Genomic DNA, 19471 nt, shown 5'->3' with positions numbered 1-19471 from the left:
GATGAGTTTCGAACTTCAGTCGTGAATCAAAGTTTGCGAACCTCGTCAAAACCCCAAAATCTAAAAGTCAATGACGGGAATTAATGGGGAAGCCCTAAAACAGATTAAAGTGATTGCACTGACATCGTTTCAAGTCTATCTAGACGGTAATGTTTTGAAAAAGCAACGATTAGTCCATTTCGAAAAATTCGGCTTCTACGCCCCCATCAATTTTACTGAAGAAATGGTTTGATGAAATCATGGTGAGTAAAAGTTACACTTACTTTTAGTAGAATTTACAAATTATGAGATCGAGTTGATTAACTATATATAAATCAAAATTTTAATTTAAATAACAAGTTTCGGTATAAATTTACTTTTCATTTGGAAGAGTGAACTTACTGCAAAAAAATCATATATTAATTTAAAAACACATTACATAAGTCATAAGTATATGAAAGTAGATGTCTTAGAATTTGTTACCATCGTCATTTATTTTCTATTACAAGCCAAATCTTTTATCCTTATATTTTGAATCATATCCACACATCTAATTAATGCATAAAATTTGTCACATCGTCGTAATGTTTCATCACGAGATATCTAATGTATGTCATACACAAAATAGGAGTAGTACACTTTAACTACTCACATGCAAAATATAAGCTTAAAAAGGATGTATTAATTATTATAACAACCTTTGTAGAAAAAATACAAAATTAATAGCAACAAAAAGGAAGATTGTAAAAAAGACATAAAATACCAGATCACGAGCAAAATAATTATAGTATTAACAAATTTCAGAAATGGCCGCCGGCACTTTAACCACTTGACATTAGATTTTAAATGATGATCAGCAAAATCATCCCTCTACAAATTAAATTATATACTCCATATGTATGATATCTATTATTTTAATTTTTTTTTAAATACATAATCATGTAGTGGATCATTCACAGGGGTTCGAATGCTAACAAAAATATATCATGTGCACTTTAGCACTTGGGCCTTAAAAGTAAAAAGTGAATTTGCCCATTTCTAAGAGGGTGTGTTTGGCAGTGCAATCAATTTTATTCGAACGTTCTTTCAATTGATTTTAATTTTGGGAGATATAGTAAAATTATCGAGTCAAGAAATGAAATTCATGGAGTTGGAAAATATGAAAAGATCGTCGCTCGTTAGAAAGCGTCGAAGGTGCGACAGCCATCACTGACAATGGAAGGTTGATGAAAAATATGATATTGAAAAATTAAATTAAATTGAATGGAGAAGATAATTATATTGAAATCTAGAGTAGGTGTGATATCATAACTAATATACTACTACTCTACTAGATATGATTAGAAAATGGAGTAAAAAATAATGACTCTAACAACACATAGATGGTGTTTATAACTATCTAAAGTCTAAACTGATTTAAAGAATCAAATCAATAACTAATACGTGTGGATCGTGTTGACTTTACTAATTAGGCAAATTGTGTCACGGGTAGAGTTATGATTAACTTAACTAAATCCTATTTATAGAGTGGGTATGTGAATCGAGAATATCGAATTAATTGATCAATACTACTATAAGAAAATTTCTCAAATATTTTATAACAATGGAGTAATGAACATCAACCTCTAAAATCTAAATAAAGAGAAGTTATACAGGGTATATTAAAAATTGTAGTACAGAGTTATCGTATGCCATTTCTTTATCAAATTTCTATTTTTTTTAATAATATGCACACCAACAAACAATTAAATTGATAATTAAACTATATATCCACACAAAATGAAATTACAATCTACACTTGACTGTGAGAGTGAGGCACACTTATTTAATTTTGATCGCAAGTTATAGAAAATGAAGTGGTAAGTGGAATTTAACACACACATATATAAAAATTGGACAATTATCCTCTAGAAAAAAGACCATTTTTGACCCTCAATAGTTCGACTCCATGTCACAATCAAAGGTACATGTATGTTTTCAAAACTACTCCCAATTATAAAGAAAATAAAATTTTATGTGTGTGTCCACTTTGTTCCCTAAATTATAATACCAATGGCATAATATTCTAAATTTATTTGTATTTGTTCACTCTCTTACCTAAATTATACACGGCAATAATTAAATATCAACATCACTCCCCCTACCACTCGTATCGTGTGTACATTCAAAATATATTATTATTACTATTATTATTATTATTATTATTATTATTATTATTATTATTATTTACTTTGGTGAATTTTTTAATATATTCGGTGCTTTTGAAGTTACGTTTTCCTAATATATATAACTATATATAAAAGTAATAAAATTAAAATTTGTAAAATAATATTGATATAGCCCGATTTAAAAATAAATTTCTCGAAAATAGATTACTCATTAATTAAATGCTGAAATCTATCAATTTATGTTTGATTGAAGGAATTCGACCATTCATTATTGCCTTATGGAGTTTTAGCGTGCTCAATCATCTCTTCTTAAGTGGAAAACGATTTAGTACTCTCTTTTTTTATAAACTATGTAGCTAGTTTAGTGGTTAGTACTTTTATTTTTATATTGGATTATTATGTGTTGTTCGTATACTAGTGTATAAAACGATACATTTTAGCTGTTTTGATAATTTACTTGGTATGATTATCTTGTCGTGTCGCCAAAGATTTGTATGTATGAGTTTGAATATAGCATACCAAGTCAATGTTTGAATGGAAAATTACCTTAATATATCGTATTTGAGTTTCAACTTAACGAATTCGATCACTATTAAGTTGACCCAATAACAATTCAATATACTCTTGTTAGCCTTAGTTTTATTTTAATTTCAACTAACATTTTGTGATCATAAACACGTGAAGTCAAGTAACCACTTAATGACATCACTTTCACTAACACAAACCAAGTACCATAAAATTGCGATATTTAAAACAAGAAAAGGACAACCAATAATCTTGCATAAATATTGGGCCCTAGTTCTATAATTAACACAAACCACACCTCATTTCCTCTAAACCAAACTAAAAATGCCTTCCACTCCTCCTCCTCAAACCCTCTCTATCAAAAACCAAACTCCCTCCTCCACCCCAAAACTCAGGCCAACCTCCCGCCGGACGCTGTCGTTGTCATCGTCGTCGCGCTCAAACTCCTCGGATTCCTCCCTAGAATCATCACCATTCCTCCTCAACCATCCTTCCCCTCCCCCTAGCCCAATCACCCCTCTAAACTTGATAAGAATCCCTTTCTCTTGGGAGAAAACCCCCGGAATCCCAAAGAAAACCGAGCCCTCCGGCCCCCGCCTCCTCCTCCCTCCACCACCTGCCGCCGCCAAGAAGTGGCGGAGCCAAGAAGAGAAGAAGCACCTCCATAGGTCTAAAAAAGATCCATTTTTTGCAGCAATGATGGAATGCTCCAAAGATGATGATTGTGCAAACATTTGGAATAAGGGGAGTTTGAGTGATAGATTTGGATTCATAAGCATGTACACTTCTTGCAAGAAAACATGTGCAATTTCCGAATCAATTGTCTATGTCCCAAGATCTAGTAGATAATTAAGTTTCTATTTTATGTATATTTTGATGATGTCATAACATTGAATCACTAGCTATGATTTGATGTGTTTTTTCTTCTTGTTTTTGGTATGAGTGTTGAAGGTATTCCACACATGACACAACTATAGGGACAAAGCCAAACTGTCCAAAGCCATGTTGTGGTGAATCAAATATAGTAAATTAATGTGTAACTAGTTTATGATCTACTCTTGTTTTCTTATATTTGTAATACTATTTTACTTAGAAATCAGTGTCATTTCTGGATATCATGTGATGTTTTTTGGCAGTTTGAGTGGAAGCTACATAAACCTCATGTGGGAGTGATTTGGTGTCACACTTGTCACTCTTCACTTTATCTATTCTTTTTTGTGTGATAATTTCTTTAAGGATTAATTGTTAATGAAGTCATAATTAATACTCAGGTTATTTCATTTTCTGGTTTGCACTGCAGTCTGCAGTTTTCCAAAATTTGAATAATTCACTGCGTTTTAAATAAATTCAATTATCGTATTTAATCAAATTTGGAAAAAGTTGAAGTTGCAATTGACATATGGAATGTTTACATGAATCTTGTGACCAGGCACAACATGGATGGGACGAAATGTAAATTAGAGAGTGATAAATTAATGAAGAGTGGAAACAACGTTGTTTTCTCGTCCACGTCATCATATTAATGTATGTATACATTGTCACTATTCAGCAACTCATCTGCCCGGATAATATCATCGCGAGACAAATGCGATTTTTTCAAAGTTAGTCATTTTAATTAAACAAAGCGGAATTTGACTATTAAATTCTTTTATTGAGAAAATAACAGTTTGTTTTATCAACCTTATCAAATTAACTACACAAAATATCATTCTACATAAATTATTTAACTCTTTAACATGCATTCGACTAGTTCACTGTCGCCAATATATTTGCCGTTTTATATTGTACTTTAGTGGGTTTCGAAGGTAATTAATTCTACATAACCATCGTAGTTACCTATATTATTAGAAGTGTACTTTGTAAAACAATAAATTGAGACAAGATATAATAGGAAAAAAACAGGATTTGGGAAGATCAGTACTCGAGTAAAGTGATTATTAAATTCATGATGATGGAGATCAATAATTTCATTTGAGGTGAAAAAATGTTTGATAGTAATTATAGCTAGCTAGCCTTTTATTTTAATTTTCTTAATTAACTCCGACAAGATTGGTTGGAAAACAATATTTAAATAAAAATAAATGTCCGTACAATTTAAAGTCCTATTGTTAAATATAGACCATGTTTGTTCCCTTTTCATGTCATTCTTTTACCAGACATCTTGAAGGTTTAATAATTTCATATATATTTAATTTGTAAAAAAATGCAAGAATATTAATATCATTGAGTAGTGTACACTCGTGCTTAAGAATTGTTAAAAAAGATTAGGTAGCAGTCAGTCATCATTGCTAGCTGATGTGTGTGTATTATATATGATATTTTTATTTTTTAATTTAATTAGTAGGACCATATTAATAAGATTCGATCGCATTTTTTAATTTTTTTATTAGTATATATTTTAACCATCAAATTATAAATTACATAAAGAATTAAAATTAAGTTTGTTCATTTATCTTTAACTTCAAAAAATTTAAATAATCCTGTGGAATTTAATTTGTAAAATTTGTAAAGATCTTAATATAATAATAAATATTTTCATAATTTGTAAAAGAATTTGCACGCCTCGAGCCGCTCCCAATAGTAAGAAAGTATTTATTTCTACTACTTTTATTATAGTTGAATAATGATGAATTTGTTAAGTGGGCATTTCTATTTAGGAATGATGAAAATTAATAATTTGTTCCCCACTTAAGATTTTAGCATCATCTTGTCTATATATAGGTGTCCCACATTTGATTTTAATATTTAAATTCATTTATTGTTATTCTTCAATATATCTAACTCTTTTATGACTTTTATCCACGAGTTCAATATGTAGTTGAAGCATTTTCTTAGCCAATTACTATTAGATAAAATTTTAAAAGTAATACTACTACTAGTACTTAGTACTAGTTATAAAAGGAAAAGATATAAATATGCGAGGAACTTTTGGGGAAACTAGAGTAAATTTATTTCTGAGGATGAGTACGTAATATATATAATAAAAGTTATAACTTATATGTCACTTTAGTTTTGTGTTATTTTTATGAACCGAAAATGTTCAGATTAAAACTCGTGAACAAAGTTCATCAAGAACGATGAGAATATAAATAGAACTAGCAAAAATATTTAGTGTTTTTAAACAGAAATACACAACAACTAAGATCATGCTAATCCATAATTCTTTAATTCAATCTTCTTTTTACGAGAATTCGATTAAGTTTTTTGTTTTTTTTGAGTATTTTTTTAATATATAGCGTTGCTTTCAAATTATAAATGGATCAGTTTTAAAATTTAATTTATCACCGCTTGGGTGTAAATTGAAATGATCTCGATTTCTTTCTTTAATAATCGTGCTTGTTTCAAAAATTATTAATTACTTACATTCTAGATTTAATGCCTATATTTGCATGTATGATTAACACATACTACGATCATATTACATGATAATCAATTATCTATCCATTTCACAAGAATGTTTACTCTTTATTTTTTAATTTATTCCATGAGAATATGCACATTCCAATGTTGAAAGTTATTTTCTCGCTCTTGAGGTGAAACTCATTCTGCATATTGATAATATTTTTAATTACTTTTTTTTTATCTCTGTCTTATTTTTTCAATTATGCATTAAAACTCGCGCTCAACCCAAAGTTCATATTATTATGAGACGGAAGAAGTAATATTATTGTCACTATATATTGCTAGTATGTATTTCTTGTAATAAATTATAGACCGACAGAAAATAATTCAGTTATTTATTAATATCTTTATCACTGTCGGTGTGAAAAAAATGAAGAAAAAACATTCACTTGACTTAGACTCTGGGGTTTAAATATACCTATCTCATATTTATGGCAAAAGATTTATAGTTTTCAATCCTACCAACAAATTCATGTCATAAATAAATGCATGCACCAACCATGATTTTTTTTCTCATTAGTTATTGCTCATATAAGTATACATTCACTTGGTTTATAGTTATTTCTCATTTTAGGGTTCAATTATTAATTATTATTTAGTACAAAGTTCTCACAATTTTTTTCTTGCATTATTGTCGCTTAGTTTAAACCGTGTGATTTATTGATGGCGAAATACCAATGTACAGACAGCAGGATTACTAAATGGGCCATAATTATGTAAATCCAAGCCCAACATAAACCCAATAGGATTAAATAATCGATTTTTGTAGCCCAAATCGGCATGCAAACAATTTCATTTGTTTTTTTGTTCATTTCTTCTTTTTCCCAATCCCAGTTTCTTCAGACCCAAGCTCTCTCCCTCTCGATTTCTCTTTCACTGGTGAATGTAAGCGCGTTACGTTAAACACTTGGTCTATTGCTTCTTGATTTTAGATTTCAATCTATGTTTTTGAGCTGAGCATTTTCTGTTAGAGGTGAGGAGAATGAAAATTCTGAAATGTTGGATTTTGCGATGTTTTGATCAATCCGTAGTAGATTCTTCTTCCGTGATAGAAATTTTTAATCCTAGGTATGTATGTAGGTAATGTGTTGATTCGCCTATTTATTTGTCGAATTTGTGTAATTGTGTTGTTTTTGTTGAGATTAGTTCTATTAGACTATCAGTTATCAATTTGCCAATTTATTGATCGAATTTGATTAAGTTGATTGGATTTGTGTTGCGATTTGTGTTGCTAGGTTCTGAAAGTTTTTCTTTAAATGGCGAATAGCCTTTGAATGAGTGTGAGTGAATCATATTTAATTTTGTCAACCAAGTAGTGACATATTATACTAGTGTTGATTTTGCTTTCACTGATGAATGTAAGTGCGTACAAGTGTTTGCTTTCACTGATTTGTGTTGATTTCCATTTTCCACAATTTTAGTCTTTAGAATGAGTCCTTGATCATTGAGGAATTGTGCTTAAAATCTAGTGTGGTTGAACTTTGATATTGTGCTTAAAATCTAGTGAGTTTGAAGTGTTGAACTTTGATTTTCCATCTCTTTGAGCAACTTCTTCTGCCAAGACTTAGTAGATTATAAACTTTAGTGCTTTGGAATCATCTGAGCATATACAACGGTGCATATTTATTCACTTGTAGCCATACCTTTCACCTTAGGTTTACTGATTCTGATCTCAAGACGATAAGCATTTGATTTCTGAACTTGTAGATGTCTCGAAGATATGACAGCCGCACAACAATCTTTTCCCCAGAAGGGCGCCTCTACCAAGTTGAGTACGCAATGGAAGCTATTGGAAATGCAGGGAGTGCTATTGGAATTCTGGCTAAAGATGGAGTTGTGTTAGTCGGTGAAAAGAAGGTCATATCCAAGTTGCTCGAAACCTCCACATCAGTCGAGAAGATGTACAAGATTGATGATCACGTAGCGTGTGCTGTGGCTGGAATCATGTCGGATGCCAATATCCTCGTCAACACAGCACGGCTCCAGGCCCAGCGCTACTCATTTGCCTACCAAGAGCCAATGCCACTAGAGCAGCTAGTTCAGTCTCTATGCGACACCAAGCAGGGCTACACACAGTATGGCGGCCTTCGCCCTTTTGGTGTTTCCTTTCTGTTTGCAGGCTGGGACAAGAACTATGGGTTTCAGCTTTACATGAGCGACCCGAGTGGGAATTTCAGTGGCTGGAAAGCTGCAGCAATTGGGGCGAACAACCAAGCTGCACAGTCCATACTCAAGCAGGATTACAAAGACGACATCACCAGAGAAGAGGCTGCTCAGCTTGCTATAAAGGTGCTCAGCAAGACCATGGATAGCACCAGCCTCAACTCGGAGAAGCTTGAATTGGCTGAGATATTCCTGGCTGCTGGGACCGTGAAGTTCCAGATGTGCCCTTCTGATAAGCTCAACAAGATGCTGGTGAAGTCGGGTTTAACGCAACCTTCTGCAGACGCGTAGTGAGTATGATCCTTGCATCTCGCCTCATTAATATTTGAGTATAAACGATCTTTTGAATCCGTTTTCAGTTTTGAATAATCAATTTGCAGATCCTAATCAATGATATACAATCATAAGCCCATTTCTTTAGCTGTTATCGACTTAGAGAGATTGGCCGTTGCCATTGTTGATTTACATTTCCCACACTAAATCTAGTCTTATTTTCAGTTGACATGTTTTCTTTTCATTTTAGAGTTGAATTTTGTATTTTTAGGGTGCGTTGTGGACTTTATAGTGATAAGTATGAGTTTTTGGAACATAACAAGAGCGTAATTAACTAATATCTCATTTTTAAACATTAAACATTTCGGTTCTTAGTTAGATTATGAGCTTTGGTACTATATATTTCTTCATTTCGTGGAAATGAAATATGTACACTAGTTTATACAACTATAGTTTTTTGTGCATTTACTCATTAACTCTAGATACATACGCTCTTGTTATGTTCACTTGCATCAATAGCAAGATCCAGTGTACCTTTAAGTTTGACGATATGAATTGTATCTGTATTTATATCAATCTACAAATGTATAAAGATGTAAGAGATAGCATAAGGGGATAAATATATGTAATAAAGAGAGAGAAATCCCACCTCTAGATTCTTTTATTCAATATTCGAACATGTCCCTTGTTCATGTCTTGTTAACTAAATGGCGTCTATACTCTTTACAAAAGTTCAATATTTTAAATTGTTGAAAGAGCTAAGCTTTAATTTAATTTTATTTTTTACACTAATTGTTAGCATCTTAGCGACCGTTGTTATGGTTGATTGGACTGCACCCATTATATTTGGATTGGCGATACCCATTAATATGACAGTTTAAAAAACTAAATTTTGATGAATCAAATAATATTGTTTATTCAAAAAAAAAAATATCGTTTGGTTGAAAAAATATCAATAGTATATCACATGTATATAATCATAAATTTTTTATTATTAATTGAGAACAAAACTAATATGACAGTTGAAAAACTATATGACTATTGAATCAAATAATACTCTTTTTTAATGTTGATTTTCAAAGTTACGGTCCAACTAAAATTAGACCAAACTTTCATAATATCTTTTGCAATTTTGCATATTTAATTATTGTATAAATATTATTTCCAAATAGTATATTACGTTTTCTCACTATTTTATTCCTCCCATTTTGTGACATAAAACCCTCACTTTCCATCATCCTTCTTGTTCTTCTTCTTCCATGGAGGCAGCTAGCCCGATGCGGGAGATGATATTCCGGATAGCCGCAATGCAGCCGGTCCACATCGACCCGGAGTCGGTGCGGCCGCCGAGGCGGAGGAACGTGAGGACATCGAAGGAGCCGCAGAGCATGGCGGATCGGATAAGCGAGCGGATGAGGATCCTGCAGCGGCTGGTCCCCGGCCTCCATGCTCGACGAGGCCGTGCATTACGTCAAGTTCTTGAAGAATCAGGTCCGGTCTCTCCAAGGGATAGACATGTGTAAATTCATTTTTGTTGAGATATAAAGCCTTCGTAATGACATTTTAATGTCTGCTCTCATTTTTGTTTTCTTGCACTTCGATTACATTAGCATTTCATTATTATATTAATATTGTCCTGGTTTGTGAAAAAATTATCAGTTTTAATTTTACTCTTTTGGTTTGTCTATCTACTTTACTTTTTCTCTCTATTATTTTATCAATTTCATATTTTCTTCATCCAAAAAATAAGCTAATTTTACCATTTTTATCTCTCCATCAAAATTGGGTTAATTCTAAATAAGGAAAATTTTAAACAACTAATGTTTAATAATGTGGCCATCTATATAGAGTAACTCAAAATGGTAAAATTAACGAAAGGGTATAAAGAGACTTTTTACTAACATTTTCTACTAATTATTTTCATACTTTTCAAAACTCATGCCGAATCAAACAAGACTAAATATTGCGAACCCAGTGAGTATAACATACACCCGGCCGGTTTGCCAAATCGAACTAGAACGAAAAAAGCTAACATTAATTTCTTTTGAGATGTTACCTAACTAACTTAAATCATAGCTATGGTAAAATCTTAAATATCACAAAGTAGTTAAAAATGATTGTGTGAATTAGGTGGCATGGAGCCCCCATAGTCATCGGAAGAGGAGCTCTTGGAATCTTGATGCCTAAATCTAAATTGCATGCATCAAAAGAGTAAATGATGAGCATTCCACGTGAACTGCTGACATGTTGAGGTGGCAAGACCACGTCCCTAACACGTGAACCCTATCCTACGTGTCACTCCACCTCACCAATTAATTAATTGAAAATAATCTCTTATAGGTTAGGGATATTTATTAAGATGGCTGAGATATGAAATGTGATAGTATTGATTTGAGTATTTTTGGGAAGGCAATATGGTAGGTTGCTTCCTAATTCAGAAATGGGAGATGGTGGTGTTTGTGTCTCAAGAGTCATGTTTCACTAAAAGCTATTTATTCCCCTCTTCAAATCTAACACTCAAAAGTATTACCACTATCTATTACTAATATAAAAAGATGAGAAAGAATCATAAAGTATATAGAAATGATAAGAAGTGGTCAAACAAAACCAGTGGGGAACCATGTGATGTTTTGCAGTAAGGCCCCATCTACCTTGTGATCACATTTTAATAATATATGTCATGTAATTTTGCATGCTCCTTTGATTTAATTTGAATATGCAGGTCAATATAATAGAAAGTCATAAAATGTAAACAACACAAAACTTGATGTGGTGCAATGAACCCTCTCCCTACTTGATGGATAAACTTGATGTGGTGCAATGAACCCTCTCCCTACTTGATGGATTGTTATCAATAATGTTTTGGAGACATAATGAGGTTAAAGTAGTCATTTTAGATTGTTTTATATTTTTATTTAAATAAATGTTTTGTACATATACCATACTACCCTTGTGCATATAAAAATATTTATTTATATTTAAGAATTACTTGCTTTAGGAAAGTTGTGTGCATTTATATGGATGACATGATTTAAGCAAATATTCTCTGTAATCATCTCACCATAATCCCCGATCTCTCTAACTAATATCGGCTGCATCATATATTGGGTTTAATTTTATACTCCACTATTTTGTTTAGGAAGAAGTCCACAATCTCACCATTTTTTTCTAGTTCCAAAATTCCACTTGATTTAATTCTACTAACATGAGTCACGAAGACTTGGAAATACATGCCATAAATTTTTGGAATTATTCATTCTAACTTCAATCACGATTTTTTTTTAAAATTTATTCTAATATAATGAATTTAAACTTTATTTTAAATAGTACATTATACAATTAACTTTTTAAAATTCTAAACTTATAGGTACTTAATAGATTTGATACTCAATCTTAATTATATTATTACAAAACATTATTGAATCTAGAATTTATGATTATAAAATTAATAAATCAATTTAATTGCTTGAGTTCTTATAGCATCAAATAAAGATTCGAAATTTATACATACTTTATTTTATTAATGGACAAAATGTTAGGGAACAACAATTTAAATTTGTATGCTAGAATTAAACTGTTACATGGTGTCAAAATAATGTGTTTTAGAATTTTAGAATTTAGAATTTTAAACATTATTATAGAAAAAAAAGTTGATGTGGGTGACTATTACTATTTCGTTGAACAATGACACTAAGAAATTAAGTATGTATATGCATGCAATCATTTTTATGATTCAGAATTTTAGTAATTATTTAATACTAATAAAATAATTTGACGCAAATGACTATTATCCTCTCATTAGATGACACAGGTAGAAATTAAATATATAACATATGTATACTACTGGAGTACTATTTTAGAATTTAGAATTTTAAATATTATTATAGAAAAAAAAAGTTGATGTGGGTGACTATTACTATTTCGTTGAACAATGACACTAAGAAATTAAGTATGTATATGCATGCGATCATTTTTATGATTCAGAATTTTAGTAATTATTTGATACTAATAAAATAATTTGACGCAAATGACTATTATCCTTTCATTAGATGATACAAGTAGAAATTAACTATATAACATATGTATACTACTGGAGTACTATTTTCCAATTTAGAATTTTAAACTTTATTATACAAAAAGATAAAAGTTGATGTGAGTGACTATTACTATTTCGTTGAAAAATGACTCTAAGAAATTAAGTATGTATATGATGCAATCATTTTTATGATTCAAAATTTTAGTAATTATTTAATACTAATAAAATAATTTGACGCAAATGACTATTATCCTTTCATTAGATGATACAAGTAGAAATTAAATATATAACATATGTATACTAACTATTACTATTTCGTTGGATGAAAATAATTAAAAATTAAACATATTTATGTACGTGTATACTTTTTACAATCTAGAACTTTAATTATTATTTAATAATAAAATAATTGGATGTGAATGAATATTTTTGTTTTGTTGGAGGATAATATTAAGAAATTAAGTATTCCTATATAACTATTAGATGATTGAATTAAAATATTTTTATATAATGCAAATTTTGTAGAAAGTCAATTTATGATATGGAGTATCCTTACTAAATTATTGGCTAGCGCTTAGAATCATAAAATAATGGTAATTGCAAAATTAGTGCATTGATTTGAAATGTTCAAATCTTTACAATACCAGTGAATTAATTTCACAAGTGCATTAGTTTGAAAATAAGGGTATATAAGTCCATATTATAATTTGGCTTATGTCAAATTGACATAGGGGTATTATGTCTTGGAGACATTATGTCTCTAAATCATCACTCGATTGTTATTGCCAACAGGCAAGATTGTTGTAACCTTATTTTGTGCACGGATTGATTTATTGTGACCAAATCCATGTCACTTTTAAACAAAAAACATTTTGTCACTTATTTATTTCTCTTAGCATAATTTGTACTCCCTCCGTCCCAAGGTATTAGACCAACTTTTCCTTTTGGGATGTCCCAACATATTAGACTCATTTCCTTTTTTAGCAAAAAATATCTATCTTATTTTATTCTCCACCTACTTTTTTCTCTCTTCTCTCCCCTACTTTTTCCCCCTCTCATACTTTACTCTCTCCACTTTAACTATTTAAATATCAATTCCTTAAATCATGTGCCCAAAAGAATTGAGTCTAATACTCCGGGACGGAGGAGTACTTACAATTTACGGGTGAGTGGTTGGTGAAAGATTGTTCCAATTAGGTGAGCAAAATCGTGATAATAAAAAATTATCTAAAAATCAATTTACCTGATATAAGCTTATGATGTGTATAATATAGACTTAGATCTAGGGGGGAATGTATGTGTGCTCTCACGTAAAAAGTTGTTGAACACTTTGACGTTGATTTCATTTAGTGATTTGCTGTGAGTTTGATAACTTTAGCGTTTGAGTTTGCTTAAATCCAGTTGCCTTAAAAGGTTTAGGATCAGGGACGGATCTAGCACGTGCTAAGTCGCTGCCATGGCAGCCCCTGCCCTCTGAATCTATAATCTATAATCTATCTATAAATATATAAAGCCACAGTTTTTGTTGACTATTTTCGGCGCCTAACTTAATAAAATGTGAGTTGTGCATATTATAAAAATCTTGACTCATATATTAAATCTCTCATTCTATGGTTGAACGTATTAAATGTAATTTGACTCCTAAAAAGTAGTGCGTGTGACTGAAAAGAAGGACATTTTCTAAACTAACAGTTAATACAATTAGTTTCTAAAAAGCTAAATTTATCTTTTTATACCAACAGTTAATCTGCCTAATTCTTACTATGTTATCAATTAATCAAGGAGGACCAAATCAATTCACCACAAAGAGGAATTGTGCCTATTGGATATTTTGGTAGTTTATTTTAAAACTATTTAATTGTCTTTTTCAAAAATTACTTTACATTACTGCAACCATTAGATAATAGAATTAGATTTGAAGAAGTGCTCTTATACCTTTGAACCAATGGTTAATATACCCAACTCTAAACATTAATATGCAACAATACTTCGGAGGCAGAGATCTATAAATACCAGTTTTTATTAAAGATAAATTGCATCTTCAGTTTTTCTTCTCTCTCTCTACAATCTTTAAAACTACTAATACAATTTCAATTTTTTTGCAGAAACTTCAAGTGAATTGAATAGAGAGGAGACTACAACAACGATATAGGTTTCCTCTACTTCTTTTCTCTTTCATTTTGTGTAGTTTATTTGTTTATTATCTAAAAGTATTATTTTTATGGATTTCATGAATCTTAACTAATTTACCTAGCTTCAGTGTTTATCTTTTTAGTTTGTTGTCTCTTTGATCCTATATATAGGCATAAAACAATAAGAAATATATACAACACTTCTATTACAACATCTTATAAGCTTTTGCAGGCATTACACACAACAAAGGAAGGAGAAGAGATGAAGAATTGAGAAGAGAAGAAGACATTCAAATTAAAGAACCAGAATTCCCAAACTTGAATCTGTAAATCTGTAAATACTAATAACTGCAATATTTCTTTTTTAGTAAAAGTATGTTTTATAGTTTCTAATCATTGCATTATTTTCTTTTGAGCATCTATAAATTATGTAAATTCATCATCAACAACAAGAAAAGCCTAACTGATTACAAAAATCAGTAAGGTAATAGCATATTTGATTTAACAAAAAATTTGCAACAATAGCTTACAAAAGATGGAAATATAATGAAGTAGAAGAAAAGAACATAAAAAGTAAATATATAAAAAAGTCTTCATAGTTTAATTTTTCTAAATCATTCACAATATGAATTTAATCTAAACAAAATTCGAGATTTAGATCTACAACTACTTTGGTTAGCATAAAAGCCTTTGGTTTTCGAAAATACAATAGTAATATAATCATGAGTTTTAATCAATAATTCATATTGTAGATCTGAAACTGAAAACATATCTTTTATAGATCTAAAAAATTTGGTGATATAAAAAAAGTGAAAAAATAGAAAAATAAATGAAAAATGTAATTTCACATATAGATCGTAGATTTAAAACTCAAATGGGTGGAAAAAAAGTTTAGAGGATTGAGTTTTTCCCATTTTGGCATTAATATTAGAGGATTTTGTATCATTCATCGTATGGAGATGGAGATTCAAGAAATCCTTTTGTAAAAAATTATATTCTGTGTAGAGGTTAAAGGCCTCACACAAATCGAGAAATTTCAGAAAAAAGGTCTCAATTCGCGAGATTTAGGATTAAATTAGCTAATCTTTCGTAATATGGGATCGTGGCATGCGAATTTTTCGAAATATGGGTTTTCAAAATTTTATCTATGTTCTCTTCCTTTTTCTTATTTGTATATCTTATTTTAATTAACTTATACTCTTTGATAATTTGCCACACATATTTTATTTGTCATTAATATTACTACCTCTGTCCCTGAAAATTTGATACAGTTTACCATTTCGGTCCGTCCCTGAAAATTTGATACACTTCACTTTTACCATTTTTGGTAGTGGACCTCATATTCCACTAATTCATTCCTACTCACATTTTATTATAAAACTAATACTTTAAAAGTAGAACTCACATCCCATCAACTTTTTCAACTCATTTTCCATTACATTTCTTAAAACCCGTGTCGGATCAAAGTGTAGCAAATTTTGGGGGACGGAGGTAGTATTGTTTTTACTCCTCTTAGATCATAAATTAAAATTGTATAAAATTATTTGCCGAATTTAAAATGTTTCATTCATTATAGAGTTAAATTATTCATTTAGTATGCGTCAAGATAAGTACATTTATGTTTTTGTAAATCTTCATGTTGCTTTGAATTCTTATTTTCTACTGTAATTTTTTTATATTTTGTACTATTCATTATTTGAATCTTCTATGTTCCATGCATAGCACGGGTGTTAATTTTAGTTATACATTAAAACTCGTGTCATTTACAACTTTGTCTATTTTTTTGGACAGAGTGAGTATAAATTATAGTGGAGAACAAACCTCTCCGATGGAAGTTGACAATCAACCTCTCCGGTGGAAGTTGACAATCATAATTAAATACTCACTCTGTTCCAATAAAATTGAACCATTTTCAAACAAATTTATCTTTGGGACTTTCAATTGGACATCTTCTATTCCGCGCTAACTGCCTCATCTATAATCTATAATATAATAAAACCAATATAAATTAAATGTAAATATTATTAGTAAATGAAATTTCATTTAAACTAAATACTCCACATATATATACCGGTGGCTGTGATGGTAAAATCACTAAACTGTTTTTTATCCTTCGTTGCTCCCGAAAATTTATTTTTTGGTTTTGTACCACATGCTTGAAATTTACATTTACGTTCATTTTTTCTCAAAACCCGTCTAAACTCCGGTCTTAATTCATTTATTACGTAGGCATTATCAACCATATCATTTCCAATGTGTATCTCTGGAGCGTATTTGCCCCTATTTATTTCCCGATAGACTTTGATGCATCTTTCAGCAGGATTGGAACTCCAAGTATGCCGAAATCTGAAAAACATGAGTTATAAATAAACAATAATAACTTGTGAATAACAATTGAACACTAAAAAAATCAAAAACAAATAGTATAATACTTATTGGAAATGGTTTTTTATAGTGAATTTAAATAATCACGTGGCTTGTTTGCATTTCATTTTATATCTTTTGCGTTTTAAAGTACAACACTGTGAATTAAAGCACAACAGAGGATCTGCTTCCCTCTCCCCTCTTCTTCCCCAATGTATGGAAACATATCCTTAGTTGTGCCATAAATCACAACATGAGGTGATGTGGTATAATCGCAAGAAATATAGAATGAAACTCAAACCTTAAAACTTTGTTTCATTTAATGCCTTTTTCCCATAATTAAATATTCAAATGCCAGACATGATTTAATGCCTTTTTTCCATAATTAAATATTCAAATGCCAGACATGATTCCTAATATAAATGCATAATATAAATGCAACATGCTTCCTAATGTAAATGCAAGCATGCTTCCTAATATAAATGTAGCGTTCCCTCTCACCTGTCACCTATCATCTTCTTCCCCAAACTCTCTCTGCAATTTTCCTTAAACATGTATACTTTTTTCTTACTTTCTTTGATTTGCAGTGTATATTAAGGGTAAACTAATAACTTTTTTTTTAATATAAAACAATGTTCTATACATTCATTTTTTATTTCTAACATCAAATTGGAGATTAAGATGATTAGTTCTCTACGTAGAAACCTTTCTTTTTTTATTTTACAAAATTAAAGAACTAATTGTGCTTATTTTTTTTGCCTCCAATAATTTCTGCAATCACTGCGGCAATTACAAGTTCGGGTGTCATCCCTACAGATTTATAGACCCATGTCCATGGAAGGCCGTTTTGACAACAAACGAATCCTATGATCTGTTAGAGGAGAAGTACTGTGAAGAGAAGAAAGAAAAGTACAAGAGGGAGAAAGAGGGGGAGGAAGAGGAGGACGATAATTAGTCTTGTTACGTTTTTATTATTTCTAATGTTATTTAATATTCTATTTTAAAAATGGTCAAAGGTTAAAATAGAATATAAAATAATATTATAAATAATAAAAAAGTAACAAGACTAATTATCACCCTCCTCCTCCCCCTCATTCTCCCTCATGTACTTCTCTTTCTTTTTTTCATAGTACTTCTCCTCTAACAGATTATAAGATTCGTCTATTGCTAATCGGCCTTCTATGGACATGGGTCCATAAATCTCCAGGGATGACCCCTGAACTTGTAATTGCCGCAGTTAGGGGTGAGCAAAAAAATCGAAAACCGAATATCCGAACTGAACCAAACCGCAATTTTGAAATTCGATTCGGTTTAGTTTCGGTTCGGTATTAAAAAACACAAAAATTTCGGTTTTTCGGTTCGGTTTGGGTAACCGTCGGTTATAACCGATACCGATAATTAGAAGAAATTATAATTTACTTTCAAACTTTGTCACAATGGAATAAATTGTAATTTAAATCTAAATTTGTTAAAAGTCTCGTATTGCAATGTCAAAAAAATCCATTTTAATTTGTGTCACTATCAATTTTAGTATTATACTTATAAATTTATATCTCAAAGTCAATAAAGTGCTTAAGCATTACTATTTTAAAAAAAGAATAACCCTTCACTTATTATTGGAGAAAAGTTTTTAAATTATAGATCATGTAAATTTTAAGTCTTTTTAAGTGCCTAAACAATTTATGTATTACTCCCTCCGTCCACGATTAATAGTCCCATTTCTAAATGGCGCGGGTTTTAAGAAATGTTAAGAAAAGTGGGTGGAAGAAAGTTAGTGGAATAGGGGTCCCACTTGTATATATTAGTTTTAAATGATATGTGAGTTGAATGAGTTAGTGGAATGTGGGGTCTCTTTACCATTTATGGTAATTATGAACCGGGACTCTTATTCATGGACGAACCAAAATGGGAAAACGGGACTCTTATTCGTGGACGGAGGGAGTACTTGTTAATAGGATAATAATAATAACAATAATAAAGTAGATGAAAAGTTAAAAATCATAAACAACTTTCATTTCAATTCAGCTAGTTCGGTTATAACTGATAATCGACCGGTTCTAACCGAGTCGGTTAATTAAGTAACCGAACTTAAGATCGGGCCGGTTCCGATTAGTTTTTTGATGAATTTTGGGGTCGGTTAACCGACCGAATAACCACCCCTAATTTCAGCCGCCGTGCCCTTTTTTCTAGAAAAAATAAAAGAAATTGAAAATTAAAATAATAAGACTCAATTCCTAGTCTCCTATCTTTATCATTGCACTGTGTTTGTGTATTAGGTGTGAGAGAAATTGAGACGAAAACAAGACACAAAAGAAGGTGTTTATCTTGAATCGAGATTCATTTACGCAAACATAGACAAATTAGGATGAGGAACGTAGATTCATTTCCATTATTAAAAAGACTAGTGATTTAGAGACATAATGTCTCTA

At 30.8% G+C, this 19471-nt stretch overlaps 2 protein-coding genes across 4 annotated transcripts; both read left to right on the top strand.

Annotated features, from left to right (window-relative positions):
• Window positions 1-2975: 2975 nt before the first annotated feature.
• On the top strand, window positions 2976-3880 carry LOC125224153. Its single transcript, XM_048127510.1, has one exon. The coding sequence runs from the start codon at window positions 2997-2999 to the stop codon at window positions 3519-3521; it is 525 nt and encodes a 174-aa protein (XP_047983467.1). The 5' UTR covers window positions 2976-2996; the 3' UTR covers window positions 3522-3880.
• A 2959-nt stretch (window positions 3881-6839) lies between these two features.
• LOC125219142 (proteasome subunit alpha type-4-like) lies at window positions 6840-8739 on the top strand. 3 transcript variants are annotated; one of them, XM_048121026.1, is made up of 2 exons: window positions 6840-6959; window positions 7782-8739. In XM_048121026.1, the coding sequence occupies exons 1-2, from the start codon at window positions 6855-6857 to the stop codon at window positions 8526-8528; spliced, it is 852 nt and encodes a 283-aa protein (XP_047976983.1). In that variant the 5' UTR covers window positions 6840-6854; the 3' UTR covers window positions 8529-8739. The 3 variants fall into 3 exon arrangements, with proteins under 3 accessions (XP_047976983.1, XP_047976984.1, XP_047976985.1); XM_048121027.1 differs by having other exon boundaries at window positions 6912-7047; XM_048121028.1 differs by lacking the exon at window positions 6840-6959 and adding an exon at window positions 7125-7142.
• The last annotated feature ends 10732 nt before the right edge of the window (window positions 8740-19471 follow it).

This window comes from Salvia hispanica, chromosome 4 (assembly GCF_023119035.1).
Source record: "Salvia hispanica cultivar TCC Black 2014 chromosome 4, UniMelb_Shisp_WGS_1.0, whole genome shotgun sequence".
Lineage (NCBI taxonomy): Eukaryota > Viridiplantae > Streptophyta > Magnoliopsida > Lamiales > Lamiaceae > Salvia > Salvia hispanica.
Note: the sequence above shows the minus strand (reverse complement) of the source record. Positions and strands in the feature narration are given on the sequence as shown.

Coding starts and splice junctions, on each gene's coding strand:
- LOC125219142 (XM_048121026.1), top strand. CDS start 6,855: ATGCAAACAATTTCATTTGTTTTTTTGTTCATTTCTTCTTTTTCCCAA. Junction 6,960..7,781: donor TTTCTCTTTCACTGGTGAAT/GTAAGCGCGTTA, acceptor CTGAACTTGTAG/ATGTCTCGAAGATATGACAG.
- LOC125224153 (XM_048127510.1), top strand. CDS start 2,997: ATGCCTTCCACTCCTCCTCCTCAAACCCTCTCTATCAAAAACCAAACT.